Genomic DNA, 17,858 nt, shown 5'->3' with positions numbered 1-17,858 from the left:
CTGAAATATTGCAAGCCTTTTATTATTTTAATATTGCTGATCATGGTTTACTACGACGGAGTATTAGGGCCAAACTAAGACAAAAAAAAAAGGAAATTACGAGAATAAAGTCATAATATGAGAATAAAGTCGTAACATTACGAGAATAAAGTCATAATTTTACGAGAATAAAGTGGTAATATTACGAGAATAAAGTCGTAAAATAACGAGAATAAAGTCGTAATTTATGAGAATAAAATCGTAATATTATGAGAATAAAGTTGTAATATTACGAGAATAAAATTGTAATATTATGAGAATATAATTTATGAGAACTCTAACAGGAAGAGCATCTTCCCCCTGTGTTAAAATGAGGAAGTTCTTTTTATATATTTATAATGTATTTAATATTACGACTTTATTCTCGTAATGTAACGACTTTATTCTCATAATATTACGACTTTATTCTCAAAATATTACGACTTTATTCTGGTAATATTATGTCTTTATTCTCGTAATTTTACGACTTTATTCTCATATTATTATGACTTTATTCTCGTAATTTCCATTTTTTTTTGTCTTAGTTTGGCCCTAATACTCGTCGTAGCTTACAGGTTAAGAAAACTCAAATATCCTATCTCAAAAAATTAGAATATTCTACTGTAAACCATAATCAGTAATATTAAAATAATAAAAGGCTTGCAATATTTCAGTTGATTTGTAATGAATCCAGAATGGATGACATTTATGTTTTTTTAGTTGCATTACAGAAAATAAAGAACTTTATCACAATATTCTAATTTTCTGAGACAGTCCTGTGTATATATATATATATGTATATATATATATATATATATATATATATATATATATATATATATATATATATATATATATATATATATATATATATATATATATATATATAATATATCGCTGGGGGGTGCTGTGTGGAAACAGCTGGAATGAGCCCCCGGCTCCTATTGGCTGCTGGAGCCGGTCCCCGGCTCCTATTGGCTGCTGGAGCCGGTCCCCGGGCTCCTATTGGCTGCTGGAGCCGGTCCCCGGGCTCCTATTGGCTGCTGGAGCCGGTCCCCGGGCTCCTATTGGCTGCTGGAGCCGGTCCCCGGCTCCTATTGGCTGCTGGAGCCGGTCCCCGGCTCCTATTGGCTGTTCCAGCAGCAGATCCCGCCTCTCCCTCCGCCCCATCTCCATCTCTCCTCCTCCTCCCATGGAGCTGCTGATACGTCAACGAGCCGCCATGTTGGATGTTCCAGACTGTAAACTAATACGTTAATGGACTTATGTTCATAAAGCATCTTTCTACAAAGAAATGTACGTTTTACGTCTCATTTATTCATTCACACACGCACCTTTTTCCTCTTTTTATCTCTTTTTTACTTTTTTTCCTCTTTTTTTCCTCATTTTTTTCCTCATTTTTTTCCTCTTTGTTTTTTTCATCTTTCTTTCCTATTTTTTCCTTTTTCACCTCTTTTTTTCCTCTTTTCCCTCTTTTTTCCACTTTTTCTCTCTTTTTTCATTTTTTTTCCTCTTTGTTTTTTTTTTCATCTTTTTTTCCTATTTTTTTTCCTTTTTCTCTTCTTTTTTTCTCTTTTTTCTGCTTTTTTCTCTTTTTTCCTCTTTGTTTCTCCTTTTTTCATATTTTTTGCCTCTTTTTTCCTTATTTTCATAAAGCATCTTAAAGAAATGTACGTTTTACGTCTCATTTATTCATTCACACACGCACCTTTTTCCTCTTTTTATCTCTTTTTTACATTTTTTCCTCTTTTTTTCCTCTTTTTTTCTCTTTTTTTCCTCTTTTTTCCTCATTTTTTTCCTCTTTGTTTTTTTTCCATCTTTCTTTCCTATTTTTTCCTTTTTCACCTCGTTTTTTCCTCTTTTCCCTCTTTTTTCCGCTTTTTCTCTCTTTTTTTCATTTTTTTTCCTCTTTGTTTTGTTTTTTTCATCTTTTTTTCCTATTTTTTTTCCTTTTTCTCTTCTTTTTTTCTCTTTTTTCCGCTTTTTTCTCTTTTTTCCTCTTTGTTTCTCCTTTTTTCATATTTTTTGCCTCTTTTTTCCTTATTTTCATAAAGTATCTTTCTACAAAGAAATTTACGTTGTACGTCTCATTTATTCATTCACACACGCACCTTTTTCCTCTTTTTATCTCTTTTTTTACTTTTTTTCCTCTTTTTTCTCTTTTTTTCCCTCTTTTTTCCTCTTTTTTCATCTTTTTTTCCTCTTTGTTTTTTTCCTCTTTCTTTCCTATTTTTTTCCTTTTTCACCTCTTTTTTCCTCCTTTTCCCTCTTTTTTCCGCTTTTTCTCTCTTTTTTCATTTTTTTCCTCTTTGTTTTGTTTTTTTTATCTTTTTTTCCTTTTTTTCTCTTTTTTCCGCTTTTTTATCTTTTTTCCTCCTTTTTTCCTCTTTGTTCCTTATTTTCATAAAGCATCTTTCTACAAAGAAATGTACGTTTTACGTCTCATTTATTCATTCACACACGCACTAATATACTTGGGAAACAGTTAGGACCAAATATAATATATTTAATTTTCTCAGATGGTAAAAATAAGAACTTTATTGATCCCACATAGGAGTTATTCATGTTATATCAGCTATAGAGAACAAGGTAGTGCCGAAAAACAATATATATCCCCCTCACAAAAATAAGAAACATAGAGAAACATATTTTCTCATCAACAAAACAAATTTAAAATTTTTATACATTACATTTTATTGTTATTGTTATTTTATTGTCTCAAATATGTTATTTTGTTATTTGAATTTTTTTTAATTAGTTTTGTTGATGAAAAAATATGTCTCTATTTTTGTGAGGGGGATATATATAGTTTTTCGGCACTACCTTGTTCTCTATAGCTGATATAACATGAATTACTCCTATAGAAAAAAAGAAAAAAAGAAAAGAGGAAAAAAATGAAAAAAGAGGAAAAAAGTGCGTGTGTGAATGAATAAATGAGACGTAAAACTTACATTTCTTTGTAGAAAGATGCTTTATGAAAATAAGGAAAAAAGGGGGAAAAATAGGAAAAAGGGAGAAACAAAGAGGAAAAAAGATAAAAAAAGAAGAGAAAAAGGAAAAAAAAAAACAGAGGAAAAAAAGAGGGAAAAAGGAGGAAAAAAATAGGTGAAAAAGGAAGAAAATAGGAAAGAAAGATGAAAAAAACAAAGAGGAAAAAACACTTGAAAAAAGAGAAAAAAGAGCGGAAAAAAGAGGGAAAAAGAGAAAAGAAGAGGAAAAAAGTAAAAAAGAGATAAAAAGAGGAAAAAGGTGTGTGTGTGAATGAATAAATGAGACGTAAAACGTACATTTCTTTTTAGAAAGGCGCTTTATGAAAAGAGAAAAAAAGAAAAGAGGAAAAAAATGAAAAAAGGAGGAACAAAGAGGAAAGAAAAGATGAAAAAAAGAGAAAAAAGACAGGAAAAAGGAGGAAAAAAGAAAAAAAGAGGAAAAAAGTGCGTGTGTGAATGAATAAATGAGACGTAAAACGTACATTTCTTTGTAGAAAGATACTTTATGAAAATAAGGAAATAAGAGGAAAAAAGATGAAAAAAAGATGAAAAAAATTGAAAAAAGAGGAAAAAGAGGAAACAAGAAAAAAAAGTATATTAGTGCGTGTGTGAATGAATAAATGAGACGTAAAACGTAAATTTCTTTGTAGAAAGGTGCTTTATGAAAATAAGGAAAAAAGAGGAAAAAAGATGAAAAAAATAGAAAAAAGAGGAAAAAAAGAGAAAAAAAGAAATAAAAATATAATATTTGGTGCCTAACTGTTTCCTAAGTATATTATTGCGTGTGTGAATGAATAAATGAGACGTAAAACCTAAATTTCTTTGTAGAAAGGCGCTTTACTCCATTAACTTGTATTAGTTTACGTCAGTCTTGCCACATCCAACATGGCGGCTCGTTCACTAGTTTACATCAGTCTTGCCACATCCAACATGGCGGCTCGGTGACGTATCAGCAGCTCCATGCAGGAGGAGGAGACAGAGCTGCTCCGCCCCGCAGCGGGGTCTGGTTTGCGGATGCTGAGGAGGATCTGAACCGGGAAACCTCAGTTTCTCCCCGACACCGAGCAGTGAACACGTCCAGCCATGTCCGAGTCCCAGAGCTCCCAGAGCTCCCAGTCCCGCTCCGCCAGCGCCGCTCCCGCCGCTAACGGAGCCCCGAAGAAGAAGAGGAACGTGGCCGTCATCACCGGCATCACCGGGCAGGTGAGTGCTGACGTCAGCAAGATGGCGGCCAGGGGTCCAGGGTAAAGTTATTTCTTATAGATCCATGAGTTATTTATCTGCCGGTGTTTCTGCTACCTGCCAAGAAATGCTACTTTGTGGTTCTGCGCATGCGCACAGTAGATTTTCAAATAAATAAACTACCCATGACATGAAATGCATTACATAAAGAGAAAAAAAGAAGGAAAAAAAGGCGAAAAAATAGGGAAAAAACGAGGGAGGTGGTGCGTTCAGGCTCCAGGAACTGGTCCTTCTGTGGTGCGTTCAGGCTCCAGGAACTGGTCCTTCTGTGGTGCGTTCAGGCTCCAGGAACTGGTCCTTCTGTGGTGCGTTCAGGCTCCAGGAGCTGGTCCTACTGTGGTGCGTTCAGGCTCCAGGAGCTGGTCCTACTGTGGTGCGTTCAGGCTCCTACTGTGGTGCGTTCAGGCTCCAGGAACTGGTCCTGCTGTGGTGCGTTCAGGCTCCAGGAACTGGTCCTACTGTGGTGCGTTCAGGCTCCTACTGTGGTGCGTTCAGGCTCCAGGAACTGGTCCTACTGTGGTGCGTTCAGGCTCCTGCTGTGGTGCGTTCAGGCTCCAGGAACTGGTCCTGCTGTGGTGCGTTCAGGCTCCAGGAGCTGGTCCTACTGTGGTGCGTTCAGGCTCCTACTGTGGTGCGTTCAGGCTCCAGGAACTGGTCCTGCTGTGGTGCGTTCAGGCTCCAGGAACTGGTCCTACTGTGGTGCGTTCAGGCTCTACTGTGGTGCGTTCAGGCTCCAGGAGCTGGTCCTACTGTGGTGCGTTCAGGCTCCAGGAGCTGGTCCTACTGTGGTGCGTTCAGGCTCCTACTGTGGTGCGTTCAGGCTCCAGGAACTGGTCCTGCTGTGGTGCGTTCAGGAACTGGTCCTGCTGTGGTGCGTTCAGGCTCCAGGAACTGGTCCTGCTGTGGTGCGTTCAGGCTCCAGGAACTGGTCCTTCTGTGGTGCGTTCAGGCTCCAGGAACTGGTCCTGCTGTGGTGCGTTCAGGCTCCAGGAACTGGTCCTTCTGTGGTGCGTTCAGGCTCCAGGAGCTGGTCCTGCTGTGGTGCGTTCAGGCTCCTACTGTGGTGCGTTCAGGCTCCTACTGTGGTGCGTTCAGGCTCCTACTGTGGTGCGTTCAGGCTCCAGGAGCTGGTCCTACTGTGGTGCGTTCAGGCTCCAGGAGCTGGTCCTTCTGTGGTGCGTTCAGGCTCCAGGAACTGGTCCTGCTGTGGTGCGTTCAGGCTCCTACTGTGGTGCGTTCAGGCTCCAGGAACTGGTCCTGCTGTGGTGCGTTCAGGCTCCTACTGTGGTGCGTTCAGGCTCCTACTGTGGTGCGTTCAGGCTCCAGGAACTGGTCCTGCTGTGGTGCGTTCAGGCTCCTACTGTGGTGCGTTCAGGCTCCAGGAACTGGTCCTTCTGTGGTGCGTTCAGGCTCCAGGAACTGGTCCTGCTGTGGTGCGTTCAGGCTCCAGGAACTGGTCCTTCTGTGGTGCGTTCAGGCTCCAGGAGCTGGTCCTGCTGTGGTGCGTTCAGGCTCCTACTGTGGTGCGTTCAGGCTCCTACTGTGGTGCGTTCAGGCTCCAGGAGCTGGTCCTACTGTGGTGCGTTCAGGCTCCTACTGTGGTGCGTTCAGGCTCCTACTGTGGTGCGTTCAGGCTCCAGGAGCTGGTCCTACTGTGGTGCGTTCAGGCTCCAGGAGCTGGTCCTACTGTGGTGCGTTCAGGCTCCAGGAACTGGTCCTGCTGTGGTGCGTTCAGGCTCCAGGAACTGGTCCTACTGTGGTGCGTTCAGGCTCTACTGTGGTGCGTTCAGGCTCCAGGAACTGGTCCTGCTGTGGTGCGTTCAGGAGCTGGTCCTACTGTGGTGCGTTCAGGCTCCTACTGTGGTGCGTTCAGGCTCCAGGAACTGGTCCTGCTGTGGTGCGTTCAGGCTCCAGGAACTGGTCCTTCTGTGGTGCGTTCAGGCTCCAGGAACTGGTCCTGCTGTGGTGCGTTCAGGCTCCAGGAACTGGTCCTTCTGTGGTGCGTTCAGGCTCCAGGAGCTGGTCCTACTGTGGTGCGTTCAGGCTCCAGGAGCTGGTCCTGCTGTGGTGCGTTCAGGCTCCAGGAACTGGTCCTGCTGTGGTGCGTTCAGGCTCCTACTGTGGTGCGTTCAGGCTCCAGGAGCTGGTCCTGCTGTGGTGCGTTCAGGCTCCTACTGTGGTGCGTTCAGGCTCCAGGAGCTGGTCCTGCTGTGGTGCGTTCAGGGTCCTGCTGTGGTGCGTTCAGGCTCCATGGTGCGTTCAGGCTCCAGGAGCTGCTCCTGCTGTGGTGCGTTCAGGCTCCTACTGTGGTGCGTTCAGGCTCCTGCTGTGGTGCGTTCAGGCTCCTGCTGTGGTGCGTTCAGGCTCCTACTGTGGTGCGTTCAGGCTCCTACTGTGGTGCGTTCAGGCTCCTACTGTGGTGCGTTCAGGCTCCTACTGTGGTGCGTTCAGGCTCCAGGAACTGGTCCTTCTGTGGTGCGTTCAGGCTCCTACTGTGGTGCGTTCAGGCTCCTACTGTGGTGCGTTCAGGCTCCAGGAGCTGGTCCTACTATGGTGCGTTCAGGCTCCAGGAGCTGGTCCTGCTGTGGTGCGTTCAGGGTCCTGCTGTGGTGCGTTCAGGCTCCATGGTGCATTCAGGCTCCAGGAACTGGTCCTACTGTGGTGCGTTCAGGGTCCAGGAACTGGTCCTGCTGTGGTGCGTTCAGGGTCCTGCTGTGGTGCGTTCAGGCTCCATGGTGCATTCAGGCTCCAGGAACTGGTCCTACTGTGGTGCGTTCAGGCTCCAGGAACTGGTCCTACTGTGGTGCGTTCAGGGTCCTGCTGTGGTGCGTTCAGGGTCCAGGAACTGGTCCTGCTGTGGTGCGTTCAGGGTCCTGCTGTGGTGCGTTCAGGCTCCAGGAGCTGGTCCTGCTGTGGTGCGTTCAGGCTCCAGGAACTGGTCCTGCTGTGGTGCGTTCAGGCTCCAGGAACTGGTCCTGCTGTGGTGCGTTCAGGCTCCAGGAACTGGTCCTGCTGTGGTGCGTTCAGGCTCCAGGAACTGGTCCTGCTGTGGTGCGTTCAGGCTCCTACTGTGGTGCGTTCAGGCTCCAGGAGCTGGTCCTGCTGTGGTGCGTTCAGGCTCCAGGAACTGGTCCTGCTGTGGTGCGTTCAGGCTCCAGGAACTGGTCCTTCTGTGGTGCGTTCAGGCTCCTACTGTGGTGCGTTCAGGCTCCTACTGTGGTGCGTTCAGGCTCCAGGAGCTGGTCCTACTATGGTGCGTTCAGGCTCCAGGAGCTGGTCCTGCTGTGGTGCGTTCAGGGTCCTGCTGTGGTGCGTTCAGGCTCCATGGTGCATTCAGGCTCCAGGAACTGGTCCTACTGTGGTGCGTTCAGGGTCCAGGAACTGGTCCTGCTGTGGTGCGTTCAGGGTCCTGCTGTGGTGCGTTCAGGCTCCATGGTGCATTCAGGCTCCAGGAACTGGTCCTACTGTGGTGCGTTCAGGCTCCAGGAACTGGTCCTACTGTGGTGCGTTCAGGGTCCTGCTGTGGTGCGTTCAGGGTCCAGGAACTGGTCCTGCTGTGGTGCGTTCAGGGTCCTGCTGTGGTGCGTTCAGGCTCCAGGAGCTGGTCCTGCTGTGGTGCGTTCAGGCTCCAGGAACTGGTCCTGCTGTGGTGCGTTCAGGCTCCAGGAACTGGTCCTGCTGTGGTGCGTTCAGGCTCCAGGAACTGGTCCTGCTGTGGTGCGTTCAGGCTCCAGGAACTGGTCCTGCTGTGGTGCGTTCAGGCTCCTACTGTGGTGCGTTCAGGCTCCAGGAGCTGGTCCTGCTGTGGTGCGTTCAGGCTCCAGGAACTGGTCCTGCTGTGGTGCGTTCAGGCTCCAGGAACTGGTCCTGCTGTGGTGCGTTCAGGCTCCTACTGTGGTGCGTTCAGGCTCCAGGTTAAAAGTGGTTCATCATTTCTCCGAAGCTGAGATTAAATGTGGGACAGATCTGATCCAGGGTCGTTGTGGAGGCTGATGCAGGATTATCTGATCTGATCCAGGATTATCTGATCTGATCCAGGATTATCTGATCTGATCCAGGATTATCTGATCTGATCTGATCCAGGATTATCTGATCTGATCCAGGATTATCTGATCCAGGATTATCTGATCTGATCCAGGATTATCTGATCTGATCCAGGATTATCTGATCCAGGATTATCTGATCTGATCCAGGTTTCCTACGGGGGCTTGAAATCCTTGAAAGTGCTTGAATTTCAATGTTGTGTTTTCAAGGCCTGAAAAGTGCATGGATTTTAGTTTAAGTGCTTGAAATGATAGCTCTTGTCTTTCACATAATTAGGATCAGACTGTATAAATTATTTTTTAATTTTTTATATACTTTATTTTTCTATGTGCCACACCGTAGTGACGTTCAGTTTAACAATAACAAAAAACAACAACTAATATACATATATAGACATAAGACAGACACCAACCTCAACATTTACACGAAAACAAAAAAATATATTAAAAGGACATATCTAACAACAAACTCAAACAAAGCAAAGAGAGGCCTAACGTGCCTGTAAATACCTTCTAACCCCCTGTTACCTCCTCCCCTAAACATCCCTTACCCTTCACTGTCTTTTATGTATTAGCCAAAATTCCTACTTTCACAAATCCTTATTTCCACTAGAGGGAGAGAGACGCACCATGAGAGCAAGTAAACAAACAAGTACATGACAATACCTCCAAAGATAAAAAGATAATAATAAAAAAAAAAATAAATAAGTAAAAAAAAAAATAAATAAAATAAAGTAAAAAAAAAAAAAAAAGATAAAAACAAAAAACATTAAGTGCTCCCCGTTCTGAAGCCAGTTTTTTGTTATGAGTTTAAGAGCTGTTATTCTTAAAATTCTTATAAGGTACTTATCCTCTGTTTTAACTATCTCTTTTGGCATTTTCCCTAACAAAGCAAACTCATGATCAATATTTAAGTCCAACTTCAAAATACAACAGATTTCTTTACCAGTACATTTTCAGAAAGGACAGGAGCAGAAGATGTGACTGTAATCTGCAGGTTTTCACCACAATCACAACATTTTCATGTTACTGATTGCTGGAATTTAGCTTGTTGGACAAAAAAATCTCATCTGAATCTTCCATGCATGTTCTCTCCAGAACAGAGATGCAGTTGGTTTATGTGAGGATAAACTTATACCTTCCCAATCGGGTTTAAATAGATTTATAGTTTAGTTATTAAAAGGAGAAATAAAATCCAGGGTTCTACACCTTTTTCAAGGCCAAATTCCAGCACTTTCAAGAGTCATTTTCAAAATCTTCAAGCACCTTAATCGCTGGGGTAAAATATCTACAGGAATAACTAAACTATACAGTAAAAACATGACTAGATGTTTACAGCACGATACAATGAACATCATTGTGATTAAAAAGCAGAATAAATAATTCTGAATATAATATTCCTGTAGATATTTGACCTAGAGCTGCACGATTAATCGTTAAAAAATCGCGATCTCGATTCATGCTTGAACGCAATCTCATTTCCAAATGACGACGATTTATATTAAAAAAAAAAAAAAAAAAAAAAAATATTATTTTTTTTTTTAAAGATGGCTGCATAAAAAAAGGACTAGGCCTATGTTCTAGGTTGTTGTAGTCCTGTCATGGTCAACTATCATGTTGTCATGTTTGTTATATTTTGTTAATGATTGTGGATTACATTTGGAGAAACATCTACCTTTCTCATCACCTGACACATATTGCACATAAATATTGTTAAAATAAAAGTATTACAGCAAAAAGCAGCCAGAGGAATAATTTGTTGCCTCAGAACTACAGGATCTGTTACAAGTCCCCTTTCTGAAAGGGTGTTCAACTCAGGGAGGAACAAATATTGTTCAAAATTGTTATTATTGTTTAAATTATTCAAAGGTTTGTGTAAAGAAGACAAGAGATGTTTATTGTTATTATATTTTTGTTCAGCTGTTGGAAAGTTAAAGTAATAAGTGCAATAAATTTTATATTGGAAAAAAATTGTGAGAGAATCGTGATCTCAATTCTAAGCAAAAGAATCGTGATTCTCATTTTGTCCAGAATCGTGCAGCCCTAATTTGACCCCAGCGATTAAGGGGCTTGAATATTTAGAAAATGACCCTTGAAAGTGCTGGAATTTGCTCTTGAAAAGGTGCAGGAACCTGAGTTCAGGTTGGGCTGGAAGTTTCTGTAAAAGGTGCAGGAACCTGAGTTCAGGTTGGGCTGGAAGTCTCTGGTGTTTCTGACTAACTGGTCCAACCGTCTCCGGGAGGAAACGGTTCCAGGGCGTGTTCAGTTCCGGGACTCGCTGCTGCTTTTGTGTTGAGATAGTTTTAGTTAGATTTGGTCCAATATTTACAAAGTAACAGTTGAATTCATTGGCATTTTGGTTCATGTCTTTAATTTCTTGATTGATTTGATGATTTATTCCCCATTACCTCGTTCAAGATCCTCCACGAACCTTTCAAATTACCTTTATTTTCCTTTAATATTTTATTATAATACTCCTTTTTGGCCTGTCTCATTATCGTTGTTAACTTATTTTTATATCTCTTGTACTTATTTTCTGCATCATAAGTTCTAAACTTGGACTTTTATTTAACAGAAAGTGCATCATCAAGATTTGCAGCCTCTAAAAAGTAACATTGTGTCTGTTCAAAAAATACAAATGTCTCTGTCCCCCCCGGGGCAAGAGCACTCTGGAGGTTTTGTTTTAGTATAAGTATTAGTTAGTTAGTATTATTTGTATTAGTTAGAACTGGGGGAAGATTTTTTTTTTCATTATGCACTTCGAGAAAAAGGTCGAAATGTCGAGAAAAAAAGTCGAAATGTCAAGAAAGAAAATAAAGTTTTGAGAAAAAAGTCGAAATGTTGAAATAAAATCTCGAGGAAAAAAGTGGAAATGTCGAGAAAAAAGTCAAAATGTCGAGAAAAAAGTCAAAATGTCGAGAAAAAAGTCAAAATGTCGAGAAAAAAGTCAAAATGTCGAGAAAAAAGTCAAAATGTCGAGAAAAAAATCAAAATGTCAAGAAAAAAATCAAAATTTTGAGAAAAAAGTCAAAAATGTTGAGGAAATAGTCAAAATTTAGTGAAAAAAGTCGAAATGTCAAGAAAAAAAATGTAATTTTGAGAGAAATGTCGAAATGTCGAGATTAATGTTGAAATAAAATCTCGAGAAAAAAGTGGAAATATCAACATGACTGTTGGAGTTGATTTATTCCCCATTACCTCGTTCAAGATCCTCCATGAACCTTTCAAATTACCTTTATTTTCCTTTAATATTTTATTATAATACTCCTTTTTGGCCTGTCTCATTATCGTTGTTAACTTGTTTTTATACCTCTAAGTTTTAAACTTAATAAAAATCTCTATACAGTGTATTTTTCTTTTTGCAAGCATTTTCTAAGCCCTTGGTAATCCAAGGTTTTTTGTTGTTACTACCTTTGTTCTTAAATTGAATTATTGGACAATGTTTATCGTAATGTGATATGAAACATTTTAAAATAATTAATTAACACGAGCACTTGAGTCCGTGACGTAAATGTGGCAGATGTTTAGCCGAACAGGCTCATTTACATCTGATTTACATCTGCAGTCCCTGCAGGTTGATGGCATTTATATAAAAACATTTAAAGAGAAAAACACACAAACACTAGAGCACAGAGTACAAACAAAGTAAAACCATGACATAATAACTCTGAATAATGACAAACAACATGAATGAAGGAGAAGAGCAAACAAACACAAAGCACATAAATAAAACACATGCTGTAAACTCTGAGCAGATATTCCTGTAGAGCAGGAATCACATGGACTGTTATGGACTATGAAATACTTCTGAATTTGTGAGATTGATCTTCGTGTATTGATAACGTACGAGAACTCTGCCTGAGTCCGTTTCTTTTTGGCCCTTTATTGAATGTGTACCAGTAATTTTGCTGCTTTAGCGTCTACAATTAGGAGCCGGTTTGTTGAGGCCAAAATTAATCTTGGTTAGTCTAATTATACTTTATTTACTTAATCCTTTACTTGAAAGAAGGTGAATATGGAGTTGTGTGTGTTGTATATTATGGACAGATAAGTTCAGAAGGAATCACTTTTGTTTGTTTGTTGCCTTGACTTCGCCCCTTCTTTCTTATGTCTATGGCGTAGGTAACGCGGCAATGTCCTTTAGAAACCAAAACCAAATCTGAGTAACTTTAAATGCAGAATCTGAGGTTTTCAGGCGGTTGAAGGAATCTGAAGTTTCTGACGACGTGAAGCAGCTTTACTTTTCTTTAGTGTATTTTTTAATCTTAATCAATCCATGATTTCTGTAATTAACTATGAGATTAATCTCACAATTGGTTTTCTCTAAAATTTCAAGAAAAAAAGTGAAAGAAATCTGTTTGCTGAGATGTACCGGTAGGTAAAAAAGTGAAAATATTTAGTAGCATCCGCAGACTTTTATTTAACAAAAAAAAATCATCATTACATTAAAACTTTTGGTACATTTTTGTTTATGCCCAAAAAAGGAATGTTTTGTTGGACACGAGAATAACTGGTGACATGTTTTTGATTTTTAGGAATTAATATGAGAATGGATTTAAAATCGGAGAATCGATCTTTTCAACACACTTTTCATTTCTGTCCATTCTGAAACCGTTGTTCACTCAGCCGTTTCCGGGTTATTGCCTTTTTACTACTTGCTAACAGTATTTTCAGTAAATACTTATCTTGTTTGTCTTATCTTGGTTTTAGGAGTTCTAAAGTACCTGAGAGTTTCTGCAGGTAAATATTCTCCTCAGATCAAACTACAGGTGTGGAGTGTTTGTTTAACCTGTAAATGTTTAACCGTCGTCTTCAGTTAGAAATACAGGACTGTCTCGGAAAATTACAATATTGTGATAAAGTTCTTTATTTTCTGTAATACAATTTAAAAAAACAAAAATGTCATCCATTCTGGATTCATTACAAATCTACTGAAATATTACAAGCCTTTTATTATTTTAATATTGCTGATTATGGTTTACAGTTTAAGATTAAGAATATTCTAATTTTTTGAGATAGGATATTTTAGTTTTCTTAAGCTGTAAACCATAATCAGCAATATTAAAATAATAAAAGGCTTGCAATATTTCAGTTGATTTGTAATGAATCCAGAATGGATGACATTTTAGTTTTTGTAATTGCATTACAGAAAATAAAGAACTTTATCACAATATTCTAATTTTCTGAGCCAGTCGTGTCTGGATCAGGACAGCTTTACTTTTATTTAGAATGTGTTATCCTCTTTTATTTATTTATTTTATTTATTTTACTTAGTTTATAATCTACGTTTGGTTTAGTCAACGTGACCTTTTTCCAGCTGTTAAAGGTCCATTATCTTTGTTTTCAAACTAGTGTTGTCCCGATCGATCACGGCATTTTCAAAACATCGGTATCGGCCAAAAAAGTATCTGGACATCCCTAGTTATTAATGTTTTTAGTATATATTAAATCGTTTTATATATCGTTGTATTTAACCTCACTTCCGGCCGGCGGAACTAACATGGTTTAATGTTTGAAATGTTCTATCTGTTCATGTTCATTAAGCTGCTGCTGTTCATTCATTCATTCATTCATTAATTCATTAATTCATTCATTCATTCATTCATTCATTCATTCATTCATTCATCCATTCATTCAGATTAGGGCTGGGTGATATGGACCAAAAGTCATATCTCCATATTTTCTAGTTTAATGTTGATACTCGATATATATCCATATTTTTTCTGTGACATAATTGGGGTTTCCCCCAAAGCATTATAGCATAGCATCTCTGTTAGCATCTCTGTTAGCATCTCTGTTAGCATCTCTGTTAGCATCTCTGTTAGCTTCTCTGTTAGCATCTCTGTTAGCATCTCTGTTAGCATATCTGTTAGCATCTCTGTTAGCATATCTGTTAGCTTCTCTGTTAGCATCTCTGTTAGCATATCTGTTAGCTTCTCTGTTAGCATCTCTGTTAGCATCTCTGTTAGCTTCATTTCTTAAAAAACAGTCAGTTTTAATACAAACCTCGTGCCAAATGTCACACAGGTTCCTTTATTAACAGAGGTCTGCACAATATCAAAATGTATAAAACACATGAAATAAAAATAAACTGCCTGCATATATAGAATAAAAATGCTTCTTGAATAAAATAAAACAAATATCCCTTTCCTGCATAACAATTAAATTAAAATACACTGTAATTAATACAATGTAGACAGTAACAGGCAGACTTTTCCACTGAGGTTGACAGTTGTGCAAATAACAAAACATTTGTGACAATCTCAAATAAAACATTCAAGTCAATTTGTCACAAAATAAGCTATATCAAAATCATAAAAAAAATGTAAAAAAAAAAAAAATGTTATTGATATAAACGATATTGTCTCGTACCATATCGCGTTTGAAAATATATCAATATATATATATATATATATATATATATATATATCAATATATATATATATATATATATATATATATATATATATATATATATTAAAATCTCGATATATCGCCCAGCCCTATATTCTGCACTTTTAGTTTTAGTTTACAATTTCATGTTTCTACATTTTGTGGCTCCAGAGCTGATAATCTTTGTTGAAATAAATGTCCATGTTGTTTCCAATGGACAAGAAAAGAAACTTGGATCATTTAGTTTTAGTCCTCCTTTTTTTTAAATTCATTTCCAAAATGTATCTGATTGGGAAAAAGTATGGGAAATGTATCGGGAGCCAAAAAAGTGATGGGATCAGGAAAAATCTGGATGGGCAGAAACTCAAACTGAAGTGATCGGGATTAAAACATCCTGATCAGACAAACCTGATGAAAACATGGTTTTCTTTTGTAGATGGACTTTGCTGAAAATGGTTTATTTCTATTAAAGTTTCATGTGAGCTCAGGGAAACTTTTGCTTCATTAAAGAGCAAGAAAACATTTGAACAAACATCAGTCCGTTCTGAGATGATCAAACGTGTAAAAGGAGCTTTTACTGGTTCGTTTTAGTGTGATATATCTTTTAGCCACTTGGGGGCAGCAGAAACACTTTTTACAAAACTTTGATTCATAGATTTATTTAATAAAAACAAAAAATGGAACCTGGCAGTTTTCTTTACTTACACCTTTAAATACAAATCCTTATTTAATTAATTATGTATATCTTTGTAGGCTTTTGTCAAGTTCCTACTAAAAATGAAAAGTTCATAGTTCACCATTTACTGGTGCCTTTAAATATGTTTAAAGGTATGAAAACATTAAAGTTTTCAGTTATAATTGCATAAATTGCCTATTTCATTACTTTTGGGGTAAAATTTGCATAAAATGCTAAAATTCTCAAAAATTAAAAACCGAAAATGGAAAAAATGAGCTGCAATACTTGCTGTTGAATCTCAATATAATACTAGTATTAATATGTTGCAGAACTACAGTCATATCATTCATGCAACAGCTTAAAAAAACAGTTTTAATAACACTAACCTAAATCAATATCGGATCAAATCTTGATAATCGATTCTGAATCTTAAGAATTGGAATCGACTCTTGTCATAAACAATATTAATATGATTTTTTTCAGTTTATCTATTTATTAAAATAGTGGTTTTATATAAAAGACATTGATGTTATTAATAATCCAGACTTAATGGGGGATATTTGTTTGACATTTCAGATTATTTGAATTTTAGATTTGATTTTTATGCAGGAATTTCTGCTGATACATTTCTGCTTCAGTTTTAAAGTGAACTAAAACTAAAATGCTCATATTGTCCAACTTTACACTTGCCGATCACACAACAGCTCTTTCCCATTTTAGATGTTTTCCAGTTGCTCAAACTGAAAGTTTACGCTGACACTCAGACCCCGTCCACACGTAGCCGGGTCTCTGCTAAACCAGAGATATTTTCCTACGTTTGGACCTGTCATCCACATGAAAACGCAAATAAACGAAGGTTTAAAAAAACTCAGGGCAAAGTGCAGATTTTTGAAAACTCCGTTTATGTAGATGCGTGTAGACCTGGGGCCTGTACTAGGAAGCGGGATTCGGGGTTAGCGAGGTAACTTCAGGTTTAACCCTGGGTTTTCAGGACTACGACGGTGGTTCACTTCTTACCGGGGCACATCGCCATGGTAACTTATGCTGAACAGCTAACCTGCTCCGGAGCAGGTTATGTTCGAGATACAGATCGCCGGGTGTAAAAGCACCGCCCACTGACCAATCAGCTCTCTTGGAAAATGAATCCAGTGGAGCTCGGTGCGCGGATCGTGAGAGGATCCCTCCGAAGAGAACGCGTATTCAGGGACCACCAAAACCCCTTTGCTTTCCCTGATGAGTACCTGTATGAACGATCCAAAAAAAAGAAAAAAGAGGTGGAGGAGAAAATAAAAAATAAATCAATCAATGAATAAATAAAACAAATCATCACCCAAAATCCGATGTACAGTCAATCCAAAACTAATACCAATCAAATAAATAAATCAAGAAGAAATCAAAAAGAAGATGCATTTGTAAGGGGATAGCAAAAAAGGGATTTTCAATTTCGTCCCTCGAACATTCTGAGAAGTCACTTTAAAATACTAAATACCCCCCTCCTGAAAAAATAAAAAATAAAATAAAATAAATAAAAAAACCCAATTCTTTGGTACAGCATCAGCACAAGTTATCGGTCAACAACAATAGTTATAGAACCAATATATACAGGACTGTCTCAGAAAATTAGAATATTGTGATTTTCTGTAATGCAAACACAAAAACAAAAAAAAGTCATCCATTCTGGATTCATTACAAATCAACTGAAATATTGCAAGCCTTTTATTATTTTAATATTGCTGATCATGGTTTACAGTTTAAGATTAAGATTCCCAGAATATTCAAATATATGTTTATATCCCTATGAATTTACGCATTTATACAGTCAGCGATCTTTTGCCAGCTGTCTTTCCTGCATTTTGCAGCTGCAACTGTGTTGCTTTTTGCCTGTATTATATGCCTATACTCATCATATTTCCGTAAAATTATTGTTTGCTCTTCGCTACTGAAATAAGCGGCTCTGACAGCGGACTTCTCCATGCTTGCGATTGGTCATGCGCTGAAAACACCGCCCCTTTTATGTGCACGCGCTCATATCCAGATTGGAGAAACCTGGGTTGATATACCGAGTTGATAACCACCGTCGTGTGACCGCTTAGCGTGATTGCAATTGTCCCGCTTAGTGAATCTGGATAAGGAAAAGATATCCTGGGTATGTTGAACTTGCTTCGTAGTACAGGCCCCTGGAGTCACATTCTGCTCCAAAACAACAACAAACCTGCTCTGAGTCTGACGTCTAACGTGCAACCTTTGTTTACTACTACATTGTTCATATTATATATAAATGATATTTGTAAAGTGTCTGGTTTGATATCAATAAGTTATCATTAAACTTAACTAAAACTAAGTTCATAATCTTTGGCACTAGAAAAAAAAATAATCATATAACAATTAAAATGAGTGGTATGGAAATAGAAAGAGTATATGAAAATAAGTTCCTGGGGGTAATTATAATAATAATAATAATAATAATAATTGATGATAAACTTAGCTGGAAATCAC

At 38.9% G+C, this 17,858-nt stretch overlaps 1 protein-coding gene across 1 annotated transcript in view; it reads left to right on the top strand.

The window, feature by feature from the left end:
- Window positions 1–4,004: 4,004 nt before the first annotated feature.
- Window positions 4,005–17,858, top strand: part of LOC133458837 (GDP-mannose 4,6 dehydratase-like) — a 126,281-nt gene continuing 112,427 nt past the window's right edge. The window contains exon 1 of the mRNA XM_061739036.1: window positions 4,005–4,211. Within this exon, the coding sequence (XP_061595020.1) occupies window positions 4,092–4,211 (120 nt within the window). The 5' untranslated portion in view covers window positions 4,005–4,091. The remainder of the gene's footprint in view (window positions 4,212–17,858) is intronic.

Source organism: Cololabis saira, chromosome 13 (assembly GCF_033807715.1).
Source record: "Cololabis saira isolate AMF1-May2022 chromosome 13, fColSai1.1, whole genome shotgun sequence".
In the NCBI taxonomy this organism is placed as follows: Eukaryota; Metazoa; Chordata; class Actinopteri; order Beloniformes; family Belonidae; genus Cololabis; species Cololabis saira.
Note: the sequence above shows the minus strand (reverse complement) of the source record. Positions and strands in the feature narration are given on the sequence as shown.